This window comes from Hydractinia symbiolongicarpus, chromosome 13, assembly GCF_029227915.1.
Source record: "Hydractinia symbiolongicarpus strain clone_291-10 chromosome 13, HSymV2.1, whole genome shotgun sequence".
NCBI lineage: Eukaryota > Metazoa > Cnidaria > Hydrozoa > Anthoathecata > Hydractiniidae > Hydractinia > Hydractinia symbiolongicarpus.
The window spans coordinates 6870324-6892587 of record NC_079887.1 but is presented as its reverse complement, the minus strand read 5'-3'; the positions used below and the strand labels follow the sequence as shown (position 1 = coordinate 6892587).

Genomic DNA, 22264 nt, shown 5'->3' with positions numbered 1-22264 from the left:
GATTTGATCCACAGTCCCCGGAACTGGGAGTGGCAGTGACATATAAGCTATATGCGTGTGCTGCTGACATGTTAACTGTATTTAGTGTACTGTTTGGCGTGCCGCAATTCAAGGACTCTGCGTTGAATTTAACTGACTGCCAGGCAGTATGCTAGTAATGCAGAAACATTGATTACACTGAAATACTAGCCATCAAGATCAATGTCTGATCGAAGTCAACATTCTCAGTAAAGAATGAACAGACAATATGTTATTATAAAGAGTCATTTGTATTTTTAACTGAAGGTCCAATGTGACTAAATGTGAGACAAAGTTATAAAACTTATCTATATTGCAGAGTTATGCTTCATTTTTCACAAAAGACGAATACAATGTTCAAAAGTTAAAATGTTGTGAAGCATTGACTCTTTAAAAATGAATCAGTTGCACTTAAAATGTAGCCAAGCTTACTTAAGCCCAAACCTTTTTCAATCAATCTCTGTTTAAACTCATTTAATAATGTGTCTGTCAAAAGCTACTACAGCCCAAGCACTAAGGTAGAAGGGGGCAACTTATAAACCCTTATAGTAAATTTAATTGTTTGGTATAAAGAACACCAAATCGAATTAAAAGCTAGCTATAACACATGAACATATCAAGTTTTATTGACATACTGTTTCATAAATATATGTATATATGCTAAATACTAATATCATTTTTATATTCATTTTAATTTTATATTATGATAGTACTGTTTTATATAATTTATAAAATAAACAATACTTCAGAAGTTATAATTAATAATCTCAAAAAATCTATAGTCTCTCATAAAATTAAAAATTAAATGTCATGCTGTATACAGGTGTATCAATGGCAAATGTAGGTGACGTATACAACTTTGCTATGCATATTCAACATTTAAATTTGAATTGAGGACTTACGTTAAAGGGGCTACGCAACGACTGTTGGTTTTCGACTTTAGTGACTTACACGAAAATTGAGCTAATGGGGGCGAAAAACAAACTGGCTATTTTTCCAGTATGTATGTAATTTACAGACTCAAACATATAGATATATCTAGAATTTTTATCTTCTCCAGCCTTAGTCATGTTTTCATCCAGAATGAGTCTCGCTGAAATACTTCTTTGTAATATACTTTTCGAAAAAAATATTGAACCAACAAGCAATGTGCGCTGTTCTGTTCTGTTCATCAGCGTTTGCTGAATTTTTAATATGTGCGCGGGATATACCGAATGTGAACATTTTAACCGGTTCATAATCCCTTTAAACAAGCTTTAAATTAAAAATTCACAAAACGTGATATATTATAATCAGAATATTATTAATAAAATTAACACTTTATATTAATTTCAGTACTTCAAATTCTCTGAATTTCTATATGGATTGGGTTAAGATAAAAATGTTCAACCTTTTAGACCAAATTTTAATTTAGGAGAAGGCTACTGCAGGAAAATTTGAAAAGAGAACGCCTAAATTTTTAAACATATGAAAGTATCTGAAAGAGAAAAAATTTCCCTTACAAAATTTATGGAAAAAATAAAAAAAATCATGTATTGAAGGTGTTTCAATCTGTTAGGGGCTTCCTAATTAAAGGGCTATTTATTCCTAGGACCTAATTAATAAGCATCACATTCTTTTTATATAATTTAATTTTCCAAAATCTATAAATCTGATAATAGGATTTATTAAAAGGAGCATTTTTATATATATTTATAAGGATTTTAATTTCTTTTTTGCTAGAACATTTATATCACCATAAATCCATTATAATTTACCTATAAGTATTAAATAATGTAATAATGTGCTTGCATAAATTTACAAAACTTTCTAAAATTTAAAGTTGTTTTAAAAATATTTTACTAAACTTCTATAACTGCCAATGGTAGAAAATCTGTTGAGTCTAATTCCCTAGAGGATGCATTTACTGCAGTGTCCAAAATAAGTGATGAGAGCGATTTGTATCGTTCTCGTAAAACATAGGCAACATGCTTCGGTTGACGCTGTCTTGTGAAGATACCTTTCTTGTTACCAGCTACACGTTTAACATCTACAAGTAAACAAACAGAATTATTGCATAATACTGATCAAATAGAAGAAGTTCTACCCGTTGAAGTGGTTGCTATTCATTATTTTGTGTTTAGCGAATATCAATAACTAAGTATAACAAGTGACCTCCATGGGCTTTGCTTTGAGAGTACTCCTTGTCAACCTACAACGTTTTTTCTCTCAAAATGTATGCCTTAATACATACATCATATTTTGCTCACATCCCCGTTTATACCCTAAAATCTTTTATGGGTTTGACAAAATTCAAAACAGTAGAGAAAGTATCTTTCCAACCAAAATTGCACTAAATAATTCATTAGGATGTTTAATCAAATTTTATCCGACTTTTTGTCTAATTCGTCTTCAATAAATACACAAAAAACATTTAAATATTTTCAAGCAAATATCGCCAGCCAAACAAAAAAAAATTTAAAATATTAAAGTCAGCAAAAATTATTGCTGACAGTCATCATTTGACACATCATATTTAATTGTCATGTGACAAACATCATTTGTTCCAAGTTATCTGACTCACAACCCAATATAAAAAAAAATTGGGGGTGGGGTATTTTTGTCACCTATTCCCAACACTCCACTTTCCCCATATACCCTGACAGAATAGGATTAATTCTCATAGTACAATTTTCAACAAAAACAACTCACCAAGGCTGTCACACAAAAACGGATAAATGGTTTCAAGCAACAGTATTATTAGAAGCACATAGAGGTCTAGATTTGCATACAGTGCCAAAAAGAAAAGTGCCAAAATAAATAAGTTATGTGCAAAATAATTTGTTACCCCATGTGTGGGACCCCTTAATATGTTTGTTTTTTAACTTAAGTAAGAAATTATTGTGTAGTAAAAAAGTTTGTTGTCATGACGCAAAATTTCTTTCTCACCTTGAGCAGTTTCAAAGTCTGCAAAATTCCAAATCATTTCTCCCACAAAAAACTTTCCTTTGTATTTATCGAAAACAGGGAAATATCTCTTCACACTGTCTACCTGATAATCTTCAGTAAACATAACTGATGGATTCTAAATAAAAAAAATAAATAAAATGTGTATCTCAAAATTGTGTACAATGAAACATACAAAGAACAGGATGCTTATAAAATGTAAATCTTATCATTTTAAATTCACCATGCTTTTAAACATTAACTTGGTGTGTACAGAGTACTGTTAAGAACATCAACACGTTAACAACACATTATCAGTATACAAAACATCTACTCACCGCATGAAGTCCTGCCACTGCATCAGCACCATACTCTGATAAAATAACAGGCTTTTTTGTTATATTATGCCAGTTTTGTAACTCAAACGTGGCTTGGTATGTAATGAGTTCAAGATGTCCATAATCGTGATACCAGGCATAATAATGGTTGAAACATATAACATCATTGTACTTGACCTGTTATAAAAACGCAAAAGAAATTTAATGGGATGCAATTACCAGTAATCTACCATTCACATGTTTTTATCATTAAAAGGCTCTTTAAAAAAGTCCAAAGTAAACACAAATCGGTTTGATTTACTGAAACCCATAGGTGTTCCCTAGGACTGTTTATATGACCTTTTATCACTTCAATCTTTAAGTAAAGTGAACCTTCAAGCTAAGTGAATGTCGCTTTTGATCAGTGCACATACTTGAAAGTCAGATACAAAAAAATGACATTTACAGGCGGCCCCCTAATTTAAATTCAACCCAACGTGACATCATGTTACACTTTTCACTTCAGTGATATTTAGGTCTCACATGAGCGGCCTCTAAAACAACCACAAATTGAAATTTTTTATTACTTTGACTTACTAAAAAAATATGTATATATAACTCTGTCTTAAAATATTATTGGGTCATTTTAAAAGTCCACTTACTGCTTTATCATCGTAAGGTGATTGATTTCCAACAAATGTGACTGGTCTTGTATTATCTAGTTCTCTAGTGTATGATGTAATGGCTCTATAAAAAAATAATAGAGTTAAATAATTTTTTTTAAAAAGGCTTGAATGTTAAAAAGACTTGAATGTTTTAAAAGTCCGTCTCTTTGTGAACTTATAAAAGTTAAGAAAACTAATAAAAAAGTGAATTCTCTCATTTTTTGTAATAAACTTTTATCACATTGTACATTAACTTTTCCAGTCGTTAATAATATTCTATTATCACAACATATAATCACATAAAGTTTATTCTCTTTATTTCAATGTGACATCATATCAAACAATAATAACATCTAAAATAAAAATATTTACATTACTGACAGTTTCCTAACATTAATGTTATTTATATTGGAACCTTTAATCCTTTATACCCTATTTTTATCTTCTTTTACATGCAGACCTAAATAACACAATGTATAAAAATAATGAATTTTTTTTTCAACAATTACAAACTTGCAGCTTCAGTTTGTGAAAGTCAAATATAAAAAATTATTGCTGACATTGTTAAGTTTATTTATTTGTTGAAATGTTTGCCTACCTAATTAATATTTTCACAGGCCAATCAACTAGAAAAAACTAGAAAAGGCACATAATGAAAAGGGTTGTCGTACAAATGTTTAGTTTCTTATTTAAAAATATTTCGATTCCTATAACTTTTTCTTGTGTACCATTAGTAAGATAAAGAAGTCTGCTTACTAATTAACATCTCAAGCTTAATTAACACCTGTTCATAACATAGACCGTGAGGGGGCCGTAAAACCAATAGTCCAATCATAGTTAAAAATAGAAAACATTTGTTATGTTTCACCATTACACCTAAACATTTTCCAGTACAATGTCTTAAACTTCCTCTTAAAATGATCACACTTACTTAAAATAGGCATCTGCTTCTTCGTATTGACTTTCTGGTTCATTTGCAACAGACCACATTACAACAGAGGGGTGATTCTTGTCTCGATGTATCAACTCTTTCATGACTTCCTTGTGATGAGCCATATTGTCTTCTTCCATGTTTTCCCTGAAGAAAATATCTATGGTTCAGAATGGTAGTACAGAAAATGTAATATTAAGGAGCACATTGTTGTAAACAAGAAATGCTGTGAAATGGTTCATATAATCATACTAAAAAACCGTACTTATAAATTCCAACACCAGGACATTCATCAATTACCACAATTCCTTGTTGATCAGCAAGATCCATTATTTCATCAGCATAAGGATAGTGACTTGTGCGAAATGAATTTGCACCCATCCAATTAATCAAATTAAAGTTTTTCATAATCACTGGCAAATCTAATCCTTTCCCACGAATCTGAACAACAAAAAAATGTAGTGTTAAAAGCGAATCTTAAATAGTTTTGATATTGCTACAAAATCCATTAAGATTTCTTGAAAGTTAACTTTTAAATTACGTGAAGTTGACTTACATCAGAATCCTCATGCATCCCAAATCCTTTAAAATAGAAAGGTTTTTTATTGATAAAAAAGTTTTTATCATCAACATCAACTGTTCGAAAACCAAATGGTAAACGATAAATATCAATCAGATCTGTTGCTGAGCTGTTTACTGTTACCTAAAAAATGAAATAGTATACATATATATATACATAGCTAAAATTATAATTTTCTTTATTTAAGTGATATCAAAACACCTTCTTCATTGCATCCAGAGTGTGAGGACACACGCTAGAATAACAAAACTGGCATCATACCAGAAAACATACCTGGCTGGTAAAAAAATAGATGTGAGTGTAACATAGGCCCATGAACTTTTTTAAAAATCTTTGATGGCTTTTTTAACCAGAATATGTTGATTTTAAGCTTTGCAATATGTTTCTAATTTTGTTAAAATCTTGTAATTTTAAAGCTTTTTCGATCCTTTTTTTAAAATGTTGAGGGTTATGGTACAGAGGATGCCAGAAAAACTACATGTGATGCCACTTGTCACATGTGCAACTTTTTTGGAAGTTTAAATCTTGTTATGGATATATATATAGAATTGATATTTTCTAATCCCTGAATATATCAATAATTCTAAAAAATTTCAAATCACCATGAAATTTCCTTAAGAAATTCAGATTTCGTGAGATGCGAAAATAAATTTTACTCTGTTTTTTAAGTTGCAGGATAAAGTTTAGTTCTTATAATGATATTCTTTATTAGTCGAAATTAAGAAAACAGTCGAATTATGCATGACTTTCCGTTTTACACTTTGTTTTTTAGAGCAAATATTTAGTATCTGACGTTCACATAAGCGTGAAAGGGACAGTTTTGTATAGTTTCATGTGATTTTAAATTTTAAATAATTATATGTTTTGCTCTACTGATTTAGTAGTGAGAATTTGTCAACTTTACTCACTGCATACACAAATACAAACGATAGTAGTTGAGCTACATATAGTATCAGCATAGTTGTATTGCTCTAAGAAAATAATATCCTTCAAAATGAGTAATATCCGTGAAAAAGCAAAATAGTGTGTTCGGTTTGTCTGTCTGTTGAGTATTCATATTACTGTGGAAAGTTTATCATTTCTGACATTTGCTTACTAAAATTCCAGAAATGATAAACTTTTCACGCTTAATCTTTGCTTAAAAATATTAAAATTTTGAAAAACGTTTTGGTAGAAAGTATACAGCAATGTTAAAAACAATAAGGGCTCTTAGAAGAGTTTAAGGGATTTTTGATGACAATATAGATCTGTACCTAACATAATACCTAGCATTAGCTATTTTCAAATACTATATTGCTTAAAAACACAAATTTGTACACACCTTTAGTGTATACATATAACCAGGAGTTTGATCCATATCAACAGGCCACCAGAGCTGAACATTGGACACGTTAATGGATCCTTTAAACAAGTTGTTGCCTGATACACCTAATAAAAGCAAATCAATATGGTACATCTTCTACAATAATGGACAGGTAGTGAAAACTACTGTTAAAGAAAATTTCATTTTTATGTTTTTTCTCCAATTAAGGGGAAAACAAGCTTCAAATATAGGGTAACGAAGTAACCGTTACCTTAAAATGTTGTGGCCCGGTCATATGAATATAAGACCAAGGAACACATAAAGTCAAAAGCAAGAGTAAAAAAACTATCAAAGACATTACACAAGAGAAATCAACAATGCCACTGTAGCTTGTGAATGAAATGTCGGTAATAAATGTAAATATCTCAGTGGCTCTTTAATCCATATTTTTAAAAAATAAACTCCATCAAAATCTTATTCCATAAAATATTTATGGAAATTTTTGGAAATAAAATGATAAAAATAAATGGAGAAGTAGGAAAGCATTTCTAAAATATTGCGTACTGTGTTCACACATTGTGCAAAAACATAACACAATAAACACTGTTGTGTCACTGCTATAAGACTCTTTTTTTTTTTAATCCTTAGTGAGTTTTTAACAAGATAAAGCGGTAGACATTAAAAAAGAACTTACTAATAAAAATAACTTATTAGTATACTTGAAAGAAGAAAATTACTGCTTTGAAAATATTGTAAATATACTGAGTGCATGTTAAAGGGGGTTACCATATCATTAGTAAGGAATGTTACAGTGTGTTTGACAAATAACCAAATTAGAAGCTACAAAAAGTAGTTTGACCATGTTAAAATTAACTTTCTTTATAGCATTCACAAGCAATCTGAATTAAAGTATTACATACTGGCTTGAGCTTTTTCGTCAGCATCATAGATTTCGTATGTCATTGATATATTTTCATTTTTACTATCTCCAGCGTCTTCGTTATCCAAGGCCGCCACACTACTTTTAAAAGTTAACATCCCTGTGGTGTCATGAAAATTGGTATTTAAAGTGACGTCTAACAGATACACTGTCGGTGTTACATAAAGTTTGACTGCTCGATGTATTCCAGCATAATTAAAAAAATCCATTTGCAAGTTTTGTACAAAGTACCCTGGCGGATATTTCCTATAAGATACAAAAACGACAAATATTTTATATTCGGTTGTTTTCTTTACAAAGGTGGTTGTTTTAAAGCAGGTTGACAATATTACAACAACAAAGTAGTTTGATATATAATACCGTGAATTATCCATATACTCAATGGTTCCTGGTGGCAATGTTTTCGGTGTCAGAGTGTTGTTAGCTGCAACAGTAATTAAATTAGATGTGCCATAATTCAAATTTTGTGTTACTTCAACATCAAAGGGAAGATGGCCGCCTTCGTGACTCACCACCTTTTCTCCATTCACCCACTAAAATATAAAATACATTATTTTTTTACAAGCAAATTAGAACAATGCTATAACAAAAGTAAGTAATAATTTGTTTCAGTTAAAGCCATGTTAATGAAATTCTGAGAAGGTTGGTAAAACATCCTGGTACTCACTTACTTAAGAAAAAAGATTGTCTCTCAATTTCTTTTAATTATTTAGTCATTGCCCATTATTTTAAGCCCTGAATCACACTAGATGGACTTTTTCTAAACAGTTTATCTATAGCACAATTGAGCAATAAAATTGTTTTTGTAATTACAGCCCTCAAAATTAGCTTAATGTACCAGCATACAGTACTACCTGAAATACAGTACTGCAGGAGTTCAGACATCACAAAAAAAGAAGCTAAATAAAACTTATTAATTTTCAGGTGAGTGAGAGTTGTACATTTTGTTAACATAACAGAATGTCCAAACCATAATTACATTTATGTCTCGGCATTTTAAATTCATTTTCTTAAAAGAAATAATTGTTGATTTAAACTTCTAATGTTTCAGCACAATGTCAGATTTAATCTCTATAATAATACGAAGCTTCCATCTGTCTGTGTTTGGGTATATTGGCAAATTTGCGTCCCCAAATCCGTTTCGGAATTGACAGATTGATGACGTCATCAAAAAACCTTTAAACCACAATATTTCCATAGCCATTTGTCAAAAGTACATGATCCTACGCATTTCCTTGGTCAGCGTTTCAAGATCTATTTGATGAGGGCAACATGTATAGAAATTTCTAAAATAATTTTTGTACCTTTGCAGGTCTTTCCTGACGTTAGCAAAACGTTTAAACCCCCATATCTCATAAACTGTTTATCAAAAGCACATGATCATTTACATTTTCAGCATCAGCATTTTAAGCTCTGCACAATAAAGGAAACGTAAAAACATTGTTTCAAATTTTTTTTTGTGAATGAGTTGATGACGTCATCAAAATTCAAATGCTGCTTCTTTTTCATTTTTATCCTGTCTTAGTGGATTTTTCCACGAGCTTTATCGACTAGTAGAAATATATTATAAAAATTCTATCGTCATCTAAAATTTCATGCCAAATATCAATTTGATATTTTAACTTTACTTCAACTCCCCTGTTTAACTGTCAAAGTTAAAAAATGTAATAATATTGTCAATCTATAAATAACAAGCACTCATACATACACAGCATGTGAATAAACAAACCAGTTAAAGTTTTTATATTCTTAAAAATGTGACTGCGAAATATTAAAACATGAAAGGAATTGACCCACCATGACTAAATGATTTACATTTAGTGCACATTTTTAATTTTAAAGTTAACTCCTAAAAATATGTGTTTTTATAGTTTTTACTGCCTTAATACAAAACATATATAATTTTACGTTTTGTTCAGACATGAGGATGTGCACAGGTCAACATTTAGATTTTAAAATATCAGATTATGCTAAACAGTAAATAAAATGAAAAACACTTACAACAGCACAATAATAATGGCAGCTTTCAAACAGTAAAACTACACGTAAATTTTCTTCGTCATCCCAACGCTTCGGTACATATACCATGTGGTCATACCACGTCCAACCCACGAAGTCTCGGAGATTACGATCTTGTGTGATATCGTTATAGCTTGAAGGAACAGGCATTTTTATAACGTTACCTTTCTAGAAACACCAAAAGTACAATGTTAATTCAAAAAAATTTGAAATTACAAATAACAGCCAAAAAGGAGCAATAAATCGACTGCCTTATATTAAATATATATATTTTAATGTTCTTCTTGGATACACCAGTTCATAGAATATTTGGAAACAAACGAAAGTCAGCCAATTTCTCTATCAATGACTGTAAAAAATAGATGTTCAGATAAACTTTGTAAGGACACAGTCCTGAAATTAGAGAGCTATCAAGCTTTTCACAATCAGAAGTCCTCCATTTAAGATCACTAGTATTCGACACATTAATAACAAGTTAAGACAAAATAAAGCTGTTTTTTAGAAAAAAAACATTTAAGAAGAAACAATAAAAAGTTGAATTTTAAAGTAACAAACCTTTTTTAATGGTTCTTTATACCACTGCTGTTCAAAACCAGCATTTCTTCGAGATGAATTATCTGCACGGAAATCCCATAGCCCATTGAGAATTTTAACTTCTCGAGTCTCAGTCTCGCGTGCAAAAAGAGCATTGGCTTCATAAAAAATACCAAGAAATGCAGCCAGAAGTAAAAACATTGTCAAAGCAATGGTATCCTGTATAATCTATCTATTCATCCATCTGCTGTATTTTTCTTCTTTCTAGAAACAGATTAAAACTATTTTATATGTACTAGTTGAAAGGCTTATGGAATAGGGAAACAAATAGCTAGAATGACACATTTTGATGATGTCATTAATAACCTGTCAACATACAAAAACTTAGAATTTTGTAAACCTATTGTCCATTGTGTAGAGCTTGAAAACAAAGTAATGCATATGATTGTGTGTTTTTGGAAACTTGTTATTTTGGTTGCTGGTGGCTCCCGCTTATAGTGGCAATGATTTACAGACTAGGTTAGTGAATCATAATTTCAAGAATTCCTGTGTGAAAAAAATTAAAAGGCAAACAAAGGGCATATGAGGTACATGCCCTTTGTTTGTCTTTAAATTTGTACTACTTCAAAACAATTTAATTCCAATACACTTATACAACATATAGTAGTGCAGAAAATAGATCTCTTTCTGCTTAATTTACATTTAAAACAGTACAATATTAATAAAAAAGAAGATCAAACAAGCTATACTTCTAAACAAATTAAATTGTAATCCATAATAAGAGCTTCCAGCAAAACCAACAAATATCAAAGTAGACAAAGCTCGTTGCTTGTTAGCCAAACGATTAAAATTTTATAAGAGACTAAATAGGGAAGTCTTTTGCACAATATCAATAAGGTGGGTAAAATCATAGATTTAACATTGACTTTTGTTGCTTAATCAAAATTAAGTTGCTGGAAACAAGAACCAGAGCATAGCAGCTGCATGGTCTCCATGATCATTTCAAATATAGGCAGCGAAAACAGCCTATGTGACATTGTCCTAAATCGTTTAAAAACATGAGATTACAGAAAACGAAAAGATCACTGTAGATTGTTTAAAAACAGACAAAACGAGACTGTAGAAAGCAAAAAAATCGTTGTAGATCACTTAAAAAATGGAATCCTAAAGAACAAAAGGATTGCAGATCATTTAACAAACATTAAAAGCAAGCAAAAGGGTTGCCATTTATTGTTTAAAAACCAAAACAGGATCATTAAAAAGCAAAGCATTGCTGAAATGTGTTTAAAAACTATCAAAGACAATTGCACAGAGCAAAAATGTCACAGAGAATTGTACAGTCTCTGGTTTCAAAACTATGAATACACAATTTTATTAGTGCATTTAAAGAATAACCTGGCGTAAAATTTTGATACATATGTCGAAGTGAGAAAAGAATGTCTAAAAATATAGTTTCACGTAAAAAATTTGTAACACTTTTAATTGTTTTTTAATTGCTTAGGGAAAAAAATTCATTTTGGAATTCTTTTTAAATTTCGTTGCTAGATTCCTTTGAAAAAAGTTTTGGAATCGTTTTCTATTTGCATCAACTTCAAATCATAAAGTACAATCGTTTCCAAATTATTTCGAAATCGCTTCACGTTCGTTTTATGAAAAGATCTAATAAACGATTTTTAAAAATGATGATAAGATCTTGAAGCGATCATAATTGTGAAATGTGAAACAATAGGGGATAATCTATTATAAGGCTGCACTCTTTCACATCCCTCAGCACCGTAAATATATATATATATATATATATATATATATATATATATATATATATATATATATATATATATATATATATATATATATATATATATATATATATATATATATATATATATATATATATATATATATATATATATATATATATATATATGTGTTTTGATAATATTAGCAACAACAACTGAAATAAGACATGGGGTTCACTGCTCATGGAACTTGCTCTGTGAACTTCCCTCACCTCTTAAAATAGCTGTAGCCTTTTAAACCTGTTCGTAAGATAACATACAACTGTATAAAGCTTAAACAATAGCATATGTTGTTCAAAATCATTAAAACACAATCATAGGAGCTTAACCAATCCCATATTTTATTCTAAAGTCATCAATGCCATATTTTGGTTAAGTTTTTTTTAAAAAAAAAGTGTGTATAACCATAACGACCCCATGCACAAACTTTCATTTACAATTTTTTTATACAAATTTTTTATAAGAATTTTCATGCAGCTATACCATTTTTTAGAAAACTCATACAGAATTAATTTATTAAGAGTTGCATGTAAGGGCGACATTAATTTAATTTCTATATTTTAAAATGCTATACCTGATTTATGTTATAGATGATCCCTAACCATGGACAGCCTTGGATTAGCAAATTTGCTGTGATGTTTCAGGGTTCCCATATGTAAGTGCTATGAAAGTAGGTGAAGTTTTAGTATTAAAACTGACCTGCTTACTAACAGTCTGTTCCATTTGCAGACAGACTGGCCAAGCTAGTTCGAATCAAGATGACATTTACAACCAGGACAGAACAACTCTACTAAACAGGATGGATGGGGTAATACAAGATACAAGTTTTTTTTTAAGGCGAATGAAATAGGCAAGAAAAAAAATTGAAAACCATACGTTGGTAGTAAAAAGTGGCATAGGAGCAATTCGATAAATTTATTAAGTTTTGGGTTACTACCTAGCGGGACACAGGACAGATAATTAGGAGATATTTTGATGTGTGAAATATGTAGCTATAAAAATACATATAAAAAAATAAAATACACTTAAAGAAAGTTATGTCAGCGAAATCAACTTTCTGGAAACAAAAACAACAATACAACAACACCAAAAACACGGGATCAATGAACCAAAATACCGAATGGCTTTAAATAATTCAGGGGGTCGATAATTCATAATTGGTAAAATATTAAAACTAAACAATAAATATATTTTAAAAAGGGCCAATGATGCCCTACTAATAAGACATATAGCAGCAGATGATATTCGCTTGATATTATATTGACTACATTGCAATAATGACCTTAACGAAAGATGCACGCCTAACCCCCTGGCGGGACAAAGGATTTTATTTCACATAATGTAATGTCCCCTGCGTTCCACGTACTTTCCTGCACGTAGTCAAAAAAAAGTTGTGGATCTGGAAGCATGCGGCAGGATTTCTTTTTTATTATGTAGCTAGCTTTCTTCCCCCATATAATAAAAAATCCTAAAGATTCTACCACTTTTTCTTGTTTACCTAGCAGCCTGTTTGGGATAAGGTACAGATTAAAAACGGTTCCGTATATGGAAACTCTTTTAAAAGAGAAACATTTTGTAAGTTCAGAAAGCAGATTTTAACTTAATTTGACTCCGGATATTGTTTCCAAATTTGGCTGGGGGTAAAATACCTAAGTAAAGACTGGATAAAGTTAATAAAAACTCCAGTAGTGTAAGAAAAACCCCGAAGTATACCCCTGGTTCCATATAATATTTTAACGTTTATTATTGGGGCTTTCTATTATTGGTCGAAAAATTATAATGCGATATTGTTCTGCCTGGATAATAAACATTGGCCTGATTAAGTACGGCAGCTTGCCCCACTTAAAAACACGGCAGAAAATACATAATCAGGGCAATATAATCAGGACAGGCCGCCTTATTACTCAAAAAATATTATTTGGCACTTATAAACGGAACATATTCAGGGCAGGCAAGTTTATATACGACAGTCTAATATTATTTCTCACTTATTATAGAACATACATAATCGGGGAAGGCCAGCTTATGTATGACAGTCAAATATTATTCGAGACTTATAGAACAAATATAATCGGAGCCGACCGCTTTTATATCATTCGTCATCACTTCTGACAAGCAAATAGCCCTGGTGGCAAAGTTGTTCTTGTTCTCAAATGAAACGAAATTTTGTGGCAAATACTAAATTCTGGGATTCGCAAGTTTAATAACTTTTTACCAAACTTATTTCCCGCCAAAAGAATAATTTAGGTTCCGTGAAATTTAGTTACTTCATTCAAAGTATATTATGTTGAAATGTATTTACTACAAGAGTAGTACAAAAATTACGTTGAGGCTTTTTTCTTTCTTTAGTTTTTAGGGGTGTTCTATCTTCCAGAGTATGTTTAATTCACAAAAGTTTGAAGAAAATGCCAATCACAGCCTGCTTGGCCGGGCATTTATATCAGCGTTCATAATCTGGTCACCACAACATAACCAGTGCAAAAAACATAATCTGGGCAGAACAATATCCCAAGGTCGCTTGCAGTGAATGGAAAAACTTAATCGGTTTCTGTCTTCATAAACTATTTCCGGTTTTTCACAAAACAGTTCCCGAATATGGAAACTTGGAAATTATATTGAGATAGATAGATGTGCATATTTTACATGGCTAGCCTCGCAAATATCGTGGGATATATCCTGTCAATTATTTCCAGGAGGGGCCATGGCTTAGATGGAGAGTCCTAGAGTATTTAATGCTCGTTTTGACCTACGCAGACCCAATTAGGACTTGCACTCTACTACACAACTCTCGGCAACATCCGACGGCCCACACAATGTCCCATGTTCCTTCACATTTCCCTCACATTGCTTGGGTTAACCCGGGGCTGTGGTAACATTCACTCACCCATATTGACTCGCCGTTAAGAGGAATCGAACCCCGGTCTTCCACAATGAGCACGAAAGCTATAACCACTAATCTACTACGCCACGCCAGATAAAGGCATTTTTTCTTCATTTTGCAAATATGGACAAAGTGTCAAACAGTCGGTGTGTTGCAGCAGGCTGGCTGCAAAGTCACTATATACTTTGCATAAGCATAGGCCAGGCAAGCAGCATTAAAAAGTTGCTAGCCACCACATTCAGAATCCGCTCTGAACATTGACAATTTAGAATGCGTGAATCTAATATATACAGAAATAGCTTATGTAACTATTATTTGTCTTGTCTCAACATATTTTGACCAAGATTGTAGCTAGATAGGTATACAGGGTGACCACTCCTCCTTAAATTCCTTAAATGACCTTAGAAAAAGAAAATCTCCTTAGAAGTACTTAAATATATATACTGAAAAAAAATTGAAATTTTAGCTATTCTCCTTAATTTCTCCTTGTTTCTTATTTTTCTGATCGTAACTTTTTTGGAAATGTGTTCATGGGTTGTTCATCACCAGTAAAAAATAAGACATATTTCTCTGTTACCTGAAATCCTATATTTTTTATCTTTCAGGGCATAATTTATATGTATATTTGTATAATATGTATAATTTTCTTATCATGAACATAGTATGCCAACTTTAAAGATAGAGAACAAAATTTGTTTTCACCTTATTTACCCTATATTTTTATTTATTTTTTTTTTTTTTCTCCTTCACAGCAAAATATCCTTAAAAAGTGTCAATTTGTCTCCTTAATTCTCTTTAATATCCTTACTTTTGTTCTCATTTTCTTTTGTTTTCATTTTATTTTTCTCGTTTGCAGCAAAGTATCCTTAAAAAGTGTCAATTTGTCTCCTTAATTATCCTTAATATCCTTACTTTTGTTTTCACTTTATTAGTGGTCACCCTGGTATACATCACATTTATGGGAACAAAAACACTCACCTTATCCAGGCAGGATATTGTGATAAAATCTTTTGCTACCTCTTGAAATGTAAAAACAGCTTTCAATTTTGTTGACATCGGCCATAAAAAAAGACAACCTTCAAAGTATCGAATTTCCCCAGGCCTCTTTTTTACTTTTGATGCTAAAACGATGTTTGTTTCCTGTGCCCTGCTCCAAAATAAAAAAGCAGATTTTGCCTTTTGATTTCTGGGGACAAGGATGTGAAACAAGATGCAAAATTGAATTTTTGCTGACAAAGAATTTAGAGGTCTATGATTCTCCTACACCACACAAATAGAGTTGTGTGACTTATAAACGGTGTGCATAGTAAAAGAAATAAGCCAAAAAAATGTTTTGATGTTTCTAAAATACAGTGGCGGTTTATAAATACACTGTCTTATCATTGCATAATGATTGTACTTATCCTTGCACCACGTGTGAGTGTAATGTTAGTAAACTTTTATTGGCTGCAGAGAAAACAAGATGGTTCTCAATAATAAGTATATGTTATAATCTTTTCTGTGATCTTATGCTCAAGAACACTAACAATAAAAATCTAATAATCTCGTACAAAATTCAATTTTTTTTTATAAGTAACACTACAGTGTTTTTCTCCCTTACCTGTTCAACATGTTTTCTGTCTGTGTAGATCATAACCTTCATTGTGTCTGCAAATTTGCCATTATAAATGCAGATTTTCAAAATAGAGTGGCCATGTGATCAGAAAAAGTAAATTTGAATAAAAAATTTTAACGAGGACACCCGGCATAATTTTTCTTACCACCATAAAATCAGAATAGTTAAGGTGGGGAAAAATAAGTCTTAAACAATTTTTCTGTGGTCAGAATACTGATTGTGCCTTTTGATTAGTTAATTCTATTGTTTGTTGCTCACGTGGTCAATCCTTCGTTTAAAACCTTAAGATTGTCACTTTTTTCAACTTTAAATGTTTTATTAACAAAATTTATGGTATGAAAAAAATATATTCCATCCTAGTTTTCATAGCATTAAATCAGTTGCAGATTAATAATGTTAATAAACAAAGCATTGATGTGTTTCTTATCACTGGAAGGGCCCAACCCATGTTCCTATGACAAGCTTTTACACTTATGTAATTGTCTGATGGCAATATGGAACACAATATGGGTAGAAAATATGCATGTTTTTTAAGGATACCAGGGAGAAGAAACAATTGCAATTCATTGAATCTTAGACCTGTAATTTCGACTAAAACCCATTTACCTTTGCTTGCCAACGTCCCAACAACTGTAACATCAAAAACCTGTCCTAGACGGCAAAACTTGAGATATAGCTGTTATAGGCAAGTTTCCTCTATAACGGCCACCTGTGTTAAACAACCATTATTTTTGTTTCTCTTAAGTGCTTGTTATAAACTTGTGGATACATAATTAATCATTTTTTCAGATTTATGACTGAACACATGGAAGAAATAGAGACAGAAAAAACTTTGACACAAACCTTTTTGGAAGGATGGGCTCTATTCAAAGATATTACCAACAGTGATGAGCCTTCGAATTCTAATAAATACAAAGCTGAACTGAAGAGATGCCAAAAGGTATTTATTCAATGTACCCATATGGTGAACCAGTTGCTTTTATTTAGTCCTAATGAAATCATAGATGAAGTTTCCACTGGGAATATAAAGTTTCTGTTATTGCCAGCATTTTTGGGTGATATATACCTCAAAGAAATATCTGATGACAGAAAATCCAGTCTAGATAATGCTTTAATTTATTTTCGGGATTATTTAAAGCGATGCCACGAGTACATGGTTGTCCCAAATGACTTATCTAGTTATTATCTGAAGAGTGCAGAAAGTCCAAATCAGCAAAGTAGAAACATAAATGACGTGAACAAAGCCAGACAGCAAAAGATACAGAGATATAAAGAAAATAAGATAATCGCTTCCAGGATAGACATAATCGAAAGCCGGCTAAAAAAAGATAAAAATTCTGTTGATGATGAAACTGTTCGTAGCTTTTACTTAGACTGGTTAAAATTATGGATAAACAACGCCATAGAGAATATTGCATCTATAAACTCTGAACTTCCCATTCTAGAACATATGAGTAAAATTAAAAAGGGGGAAGTAAAGCCTCCTGAAGAGAAAAAAAAGTTGGAACCTATGAAACCTATTTTAATTACCAGAGAAATGCTGCAAAAAGAAGTTTTTGGTGCAGGATATAAAAGTCTGCCTACAATGACTGAAAACGAATACTTTGAAAAAGAATTACGAGAAGGTAAAATCATTCAAGAATATGAAAAAGAAGCAAATGCGCCTGAGAAATCTGATGAACACTCGTCTGATGAAGATGATGAAAAGCTGAAGAAGGCAAGAGATTGGGATGATTGGAAAGATACACATAGAAGAGGCGAAGGAAACAAGGAACGACACGGTTAACATTTTTTAACAAGATTTCGCAGGTGGCTGTTGGTTTCAGCAAAAAGATATGGTTAGTTGGTTAATGGTTTTTGCAAGAACTTCATATATCTTAGGTCTTGCAAATATATGTATATATTTGAAAATTTATTTCTTGTATGCATATTGTGAATCTAAGAAGTCAAAGGCAACAGTGTTTTAGCACTTTTTTGTTTGAAATAAAACCAAATATTGTATGCTGCCACACTTTGTCAACGTTAAGTCAAGTTTTATATCACTTTTAAAAGAAATTATCTTGTACTTTATACTTTAGCATGTTTTACCCTTTAAATATGCGTGACTTTATTTTGTGCATGTAGAGGTTTTTTATTGGTACCCTGGATCGGAATTCGATTACTCTAATCTCTCCATTCTTCACTTCCTTGCTATTTAGAGCAGTTATTGTTGAATTTCGATGAACTTATCTAGAAGCAGTTCACTCGAATCCTTAAGGATTTTTAATGATTCGTCAGTCTTTTAAATCGAACACGTCGAATCGTTTTTGTTTGTTTGTTTGTTTGTTTGTTTTTTAACTTATATATAACTTAAATACTTTTAACTTAAATATACCAGACTTTTGTATATAGGTAAAAAACTACTACTGTTAACTATTAATATGAAACGATAACACCATTATTAGACAGGTGAAAGATGTGACTTGCTGAAATTGAATTACAATTATATATGTTTGAAGAAAAATTAGTTGCAGCTTCGTTGTGTGTGTTTATGTATGTTCTCTTGGCAATCGCCCTTGGATTTTCAAACAGTGTCTATTGTATAATGTTTTCCATTTGATTTAGAGTATTTTGTGTATAAATATGCATCTTCATGCAAAAAAATCTGACAAATTCACCACATGTACAGTTTTAATTAGTTAACACCGTAGGAAAGTTACTTTTTCTTGACACCTATGGAAATGGCTTACTTCATTTCTCTGCCATATAAATAGATAAATTTAACATCTTTTTTTTTCCTTTTGTTATTAAAACCTTCTACAAACTGGTAAAATCCTAAATCACCTTCAATTTTAATGTGAAAAAATGGAAACCCTGCGTGAGCTGAACAAACTTTACATAGATAAAGCAGTCTCAGTGAAACAGGCTAGTGTTGTCATACAAAATGTATACAGTAGCGGTAGAGGTGTTACCATCACACCTGCGTGTGCTCCTTACTAATAGTATATATGCAACTACTATAAAGAGAATGATGCTAGGATGATAGGTAGGTGTGTAGTGAATGGCGGGATCATGTAAAAAAAAGGAAGGGCTTCACTTAAATTGTAATATGTATACAATATACAACATGTGTACAGGGGAAAAGGGATTGAAAAAAGACATGTGTTGTATATATACTGAATTTGATGATCTCTCAGTTTTCTTAATTTTTTTTACTATAATTTTTTATTTTTTTCATAGATATAAACATGCTAGTCTCACAGCCAAATAATGTTAAAGTATACAACCTTTCTTCTGGAAAGTCTTTGCCAGAATGGATATCAGATCGAAAAAAACGTCAGTTGTTAAAACAAGACGTCGAATTGAGACGGCGTATCGAACTTATTCAAGATTTCGACATGCCAACGGCTTCTACATGCGTGAAAGCGTCGCCGGATGGTCAGTACATCTTGACGGCCGGTGTGTACAAACCAAGAATCAAATGTTTTGATGTGAATCAACTCAGTATAAAGTTTGATCGTTGTTTTGATTCTGAGTGTGTGAAATTCGAATTTCTAGCTGAGGATTTTTCCAAACTGATTTTAATGCAAGTTGATCGATATATTGAGTTTCATGCGCAATACGGCCGTTATTATAGGACACGCATGCCAAAATTTGGGCGGGATATGTCGTATCATAAACCGTCCTGTGATTTGTATTTAGTGGGAGATGGACCAGAAGTGTATCGCTTAAATTTAGAGCAAGGTAGATTTTTGCAACCCTTTGATACTGAAGCAAGTGCGATAAATGTTTCTGCTATTAATCCGGAACACCAGCTGCTGGCCGTTGGTACCCAAGAAGGAAAAATTGTTTGTTTTGATCCCAGGTCCCGCACAAGAGTGGGAGTTTTAGATCTGGCAGATTCTGGTCTTGATTATACTGACTTTGACTCTTTTCCATCTGTCACTGCTTTAATGTTTCGGAATGGATTAGATATGGCTGTGGGAACTAGTTACGGTCACGTTTTACTATACGATGTGAGATCGAACAAACCAAGACTTTGCAAAAACCATTTATATGAATTACCTATTAAGAGTATTATATACCATAAAAATAATAGACTCGTTACGTCAGATTCCAAAATAGTCAAAATATGGGACCATAACAGTGGGGAGAACTTTACGTCAATCGAACCGGGCGTGCCAATTAACGATACGTGCGTATATCAAGACTCTGGTTTAATTTTTTTAGCAAATGAAGCCACAAAGAATTCTGTGTATTATGTGCCAGCCTTGGGACAAGCACCGAAGTGGTGTTCATTTTTAGACAATATAACCGAAGAATTAGAAGAATCTGATCAGGTTGTTCTGTATGATGACTATAAGTTTGTGACAGACACTGAGTTAGAAAATTTAGGTTTGTCACATTTGAAAGGAACGAACCTACTCAGAGCATACATGCATGGTTTCTTCATCGATATGAGGTTGTATCATAAAGCCAAGTCGATTGTTGAACCGTTTGCGTATGAAGAATACCGCAAGAGCAAGATCCGCGAAAAAATCGAAGAAGAGAGAGCTAGTCGAATCAAATTGAACAAGATGCCGAAGGTGAACAGACAGCTGGCTGAGAAATTAGTTGAGGAGAAGACAAAGAAACAAGGAGATGTTACTGAAGAAGGTGAGTTTGTTTCTTTGTTTACATTCTTCTTCTTGTTTTTTGTTCGTTTGTTTATTTATTTTAACACCTTTTTTCCATATTATAGTTTTTATTTCTTCATAAGACCGATGTAGTACATTTTGACTTAAACTTATTCTTCGTTTCTTATTCTTCCTTTGTTTTTAGCATCCATATTTGTTAACTCTTGTTGTTGTTGTTGTTGTTGTTGTTGTTGTTGTTGTTGTTGTTGTTGTTGTTGTTGTTGTTGTTGTTGTTGTTGTTGTTGTTGTTGTTATATTGTTGTTGTTGTTGTTTCCTCTTTTGTTTGCCGGTTTGTGCTATGAATTTTGCAGTTTGCTTCTTTCTTGAAGAACACCTCCCTGTCTGCCCTTATAGCAGCCACCTTAATGGGCGTTGGTTTAACGTTGCAGTGTTTAAAAATCTAAAGATAAATATAAACTTAGGAGAGTTTGGCAAAAACAGCCTATAGTCTTGTGCTGGGCAGATAATGCTTATTTCTTAAATGACGTAACCCTGATTTCTTTCTGTACCAGGTATTGCCAATCCTTTAAATGACGATCGTTTCGCCGCAATGTTTACCAACCGTGATTTTCAAGTTGATGTCGAAAGCGAAGAGTATAGATTGCTTCATCCTGTTATCTCGAAGCAAGAGAAAGAACGTCGACTAAGAGAGGCTGCTTCGGATGATGACCAGATCGATAGTGGTTCAGACGAGGATGCTAATTTGTGGAACGAAGTAAAAACTGAAAAAGTGAGAAAGAAAGCGTCACGTCACGCTGACAAAGTTAAGTTGTATTCCCTTGAGGGTGAGCAATATGAACGGAACAACGCTAAGAGGCGAAACACATTAGCACTGGGCGAAAGAATAAGGGACGATATTGGCAATGACGTGATTCACGAATCTGGCACCGCACTCGGCAGTCGCGAGATGACTTTTAAAGTGGCGAAAAATAAGCGAGACGTGTCGAAAGAAGAAGAAATCAAGGCACATAGGAAAGAACGAAAACAAGTTCGAAGATCTGCGGGCGAGTTGCTGGCGGGTGAAAAAAAACAAGCTGTGTATTGGAGGGGCAAACGAGTTAAATAAAACAACCGAACCTGA

At 32.2% G+C, this 22264-nt stretch overlaps 3 protein-coding genes across 3 annotated transcripts; 2 read left to right on the top strand and 1 right to left on the bottom strand.

Moving 5' to 3' along the window:
- Positions 1 to 634: 634 nt before the first annotated feature.
- Positions 635 to 12734, bottom strand: LOC130623768 (beta-glucuronidase-like). The gene is made up of 13 exons (XM_057439285.1): positions 12606 to 12734; positions 10254 to 10496; positions 9681 to 9866; positions 8040 to 8212; positions 7660 to 7925; positions 6758 to 6864; positions 5413 to 5559; positions 5122 to 5297; positions 4857 to 5003; positions 3923 to 4007; positions 3282 to 3458; positions 2947 to 3082; positions 635 to 2047 (listed from the first exon to the last, which is right to left on the bottom strand). Exons 2-13 carry the CDS (start codon positions 10431 to 10433, stop codon positions 1860 to 1862), a joined length of 1968 nt encoding a protein of 655 aa, XP_057295268.1. The 5' UTR covers positions 10434 to 10496; positions 12606 to 12734; the 3' UTR covers positions 635 to 1859.
- An 85-nt stretch (positions 12735 to 12819) lies between these two features.
- LOC130623772 (immunoglobulin-binding protein 1-like) lies at positions 12820 to 19186 on the top strand. Its single transcript, XM_057439289.1, has 2 exons — positions 12820 to 12839; positions 17317 to 19186. The coding sequence occupies exons 1-2, from the start codon at positions 12835 to 12837 to the stop codon at positions 18311 to 18313; spliced, it is 1002 nt and encodes a 333-aa protein (XP_057295272.1). The 5' UTR covers positions 12820 to 12834; the 3' UTR covers positions 18314 to 19186.
- A 378-nt stretch (positions 19187 to 19564) lies between these two features.
- LOC130623769 (nucleolar protein 10-like) lies at positions 19565 to 22264 on the top strand. The gene is made up of 2 exons (XM_057439286.1): positions 19565 to 21162; positions 21696 to 22264. Exons 1-2 carry the CDS (start codon positions 19755 to 19757, stop codon positions 22247 to 22249), a joined length of 1962 nt encoding a protein of 653 aa, XP_057295269.1. The 5' UTR covers positions 19565 to 19754; the 3' UTR covers positions 22250 to 22264.

Bases quoted from the DNA above. Each gene is read 5' to 3' on its own strand.
- LOC130623768 (XM_057439285.1), bottom strand. From the start codon at position 10,433: ATGTTTTTACTTCTGGCTGCATTTCTTGGTATTTTTTATGAAGCCAAT. The intron at 5,560-6,757 runs GTGTGTACAAAT...TTCATTTTTTAG, and splicing joins GTTATATGTATACACTAAAG to GTAACAGTAAACAGCTCAGC. The intron at 3,083-3,281 runs GTGAGTAGATGT...TTTTTTATTTAG, and splicing joins CAGTGGCAGGACTTCATGCG to AATCCATCAGTTATGTTTAC.
- LOC130623769 (XM_057439286.1), top strand. From the start codon at position 19,755: ATGCTAGTCTCACAGCCAAATAATGTTAAAGTATACAACCTTTCTTCT. The intron at 21,163-21,695 runs GTGAGTTTGTTT...TTTCTGTACCAG, and splicing joins AGGAGATGTTACTGAAGAAG to GTATTGCCAATCCTTTAAAT.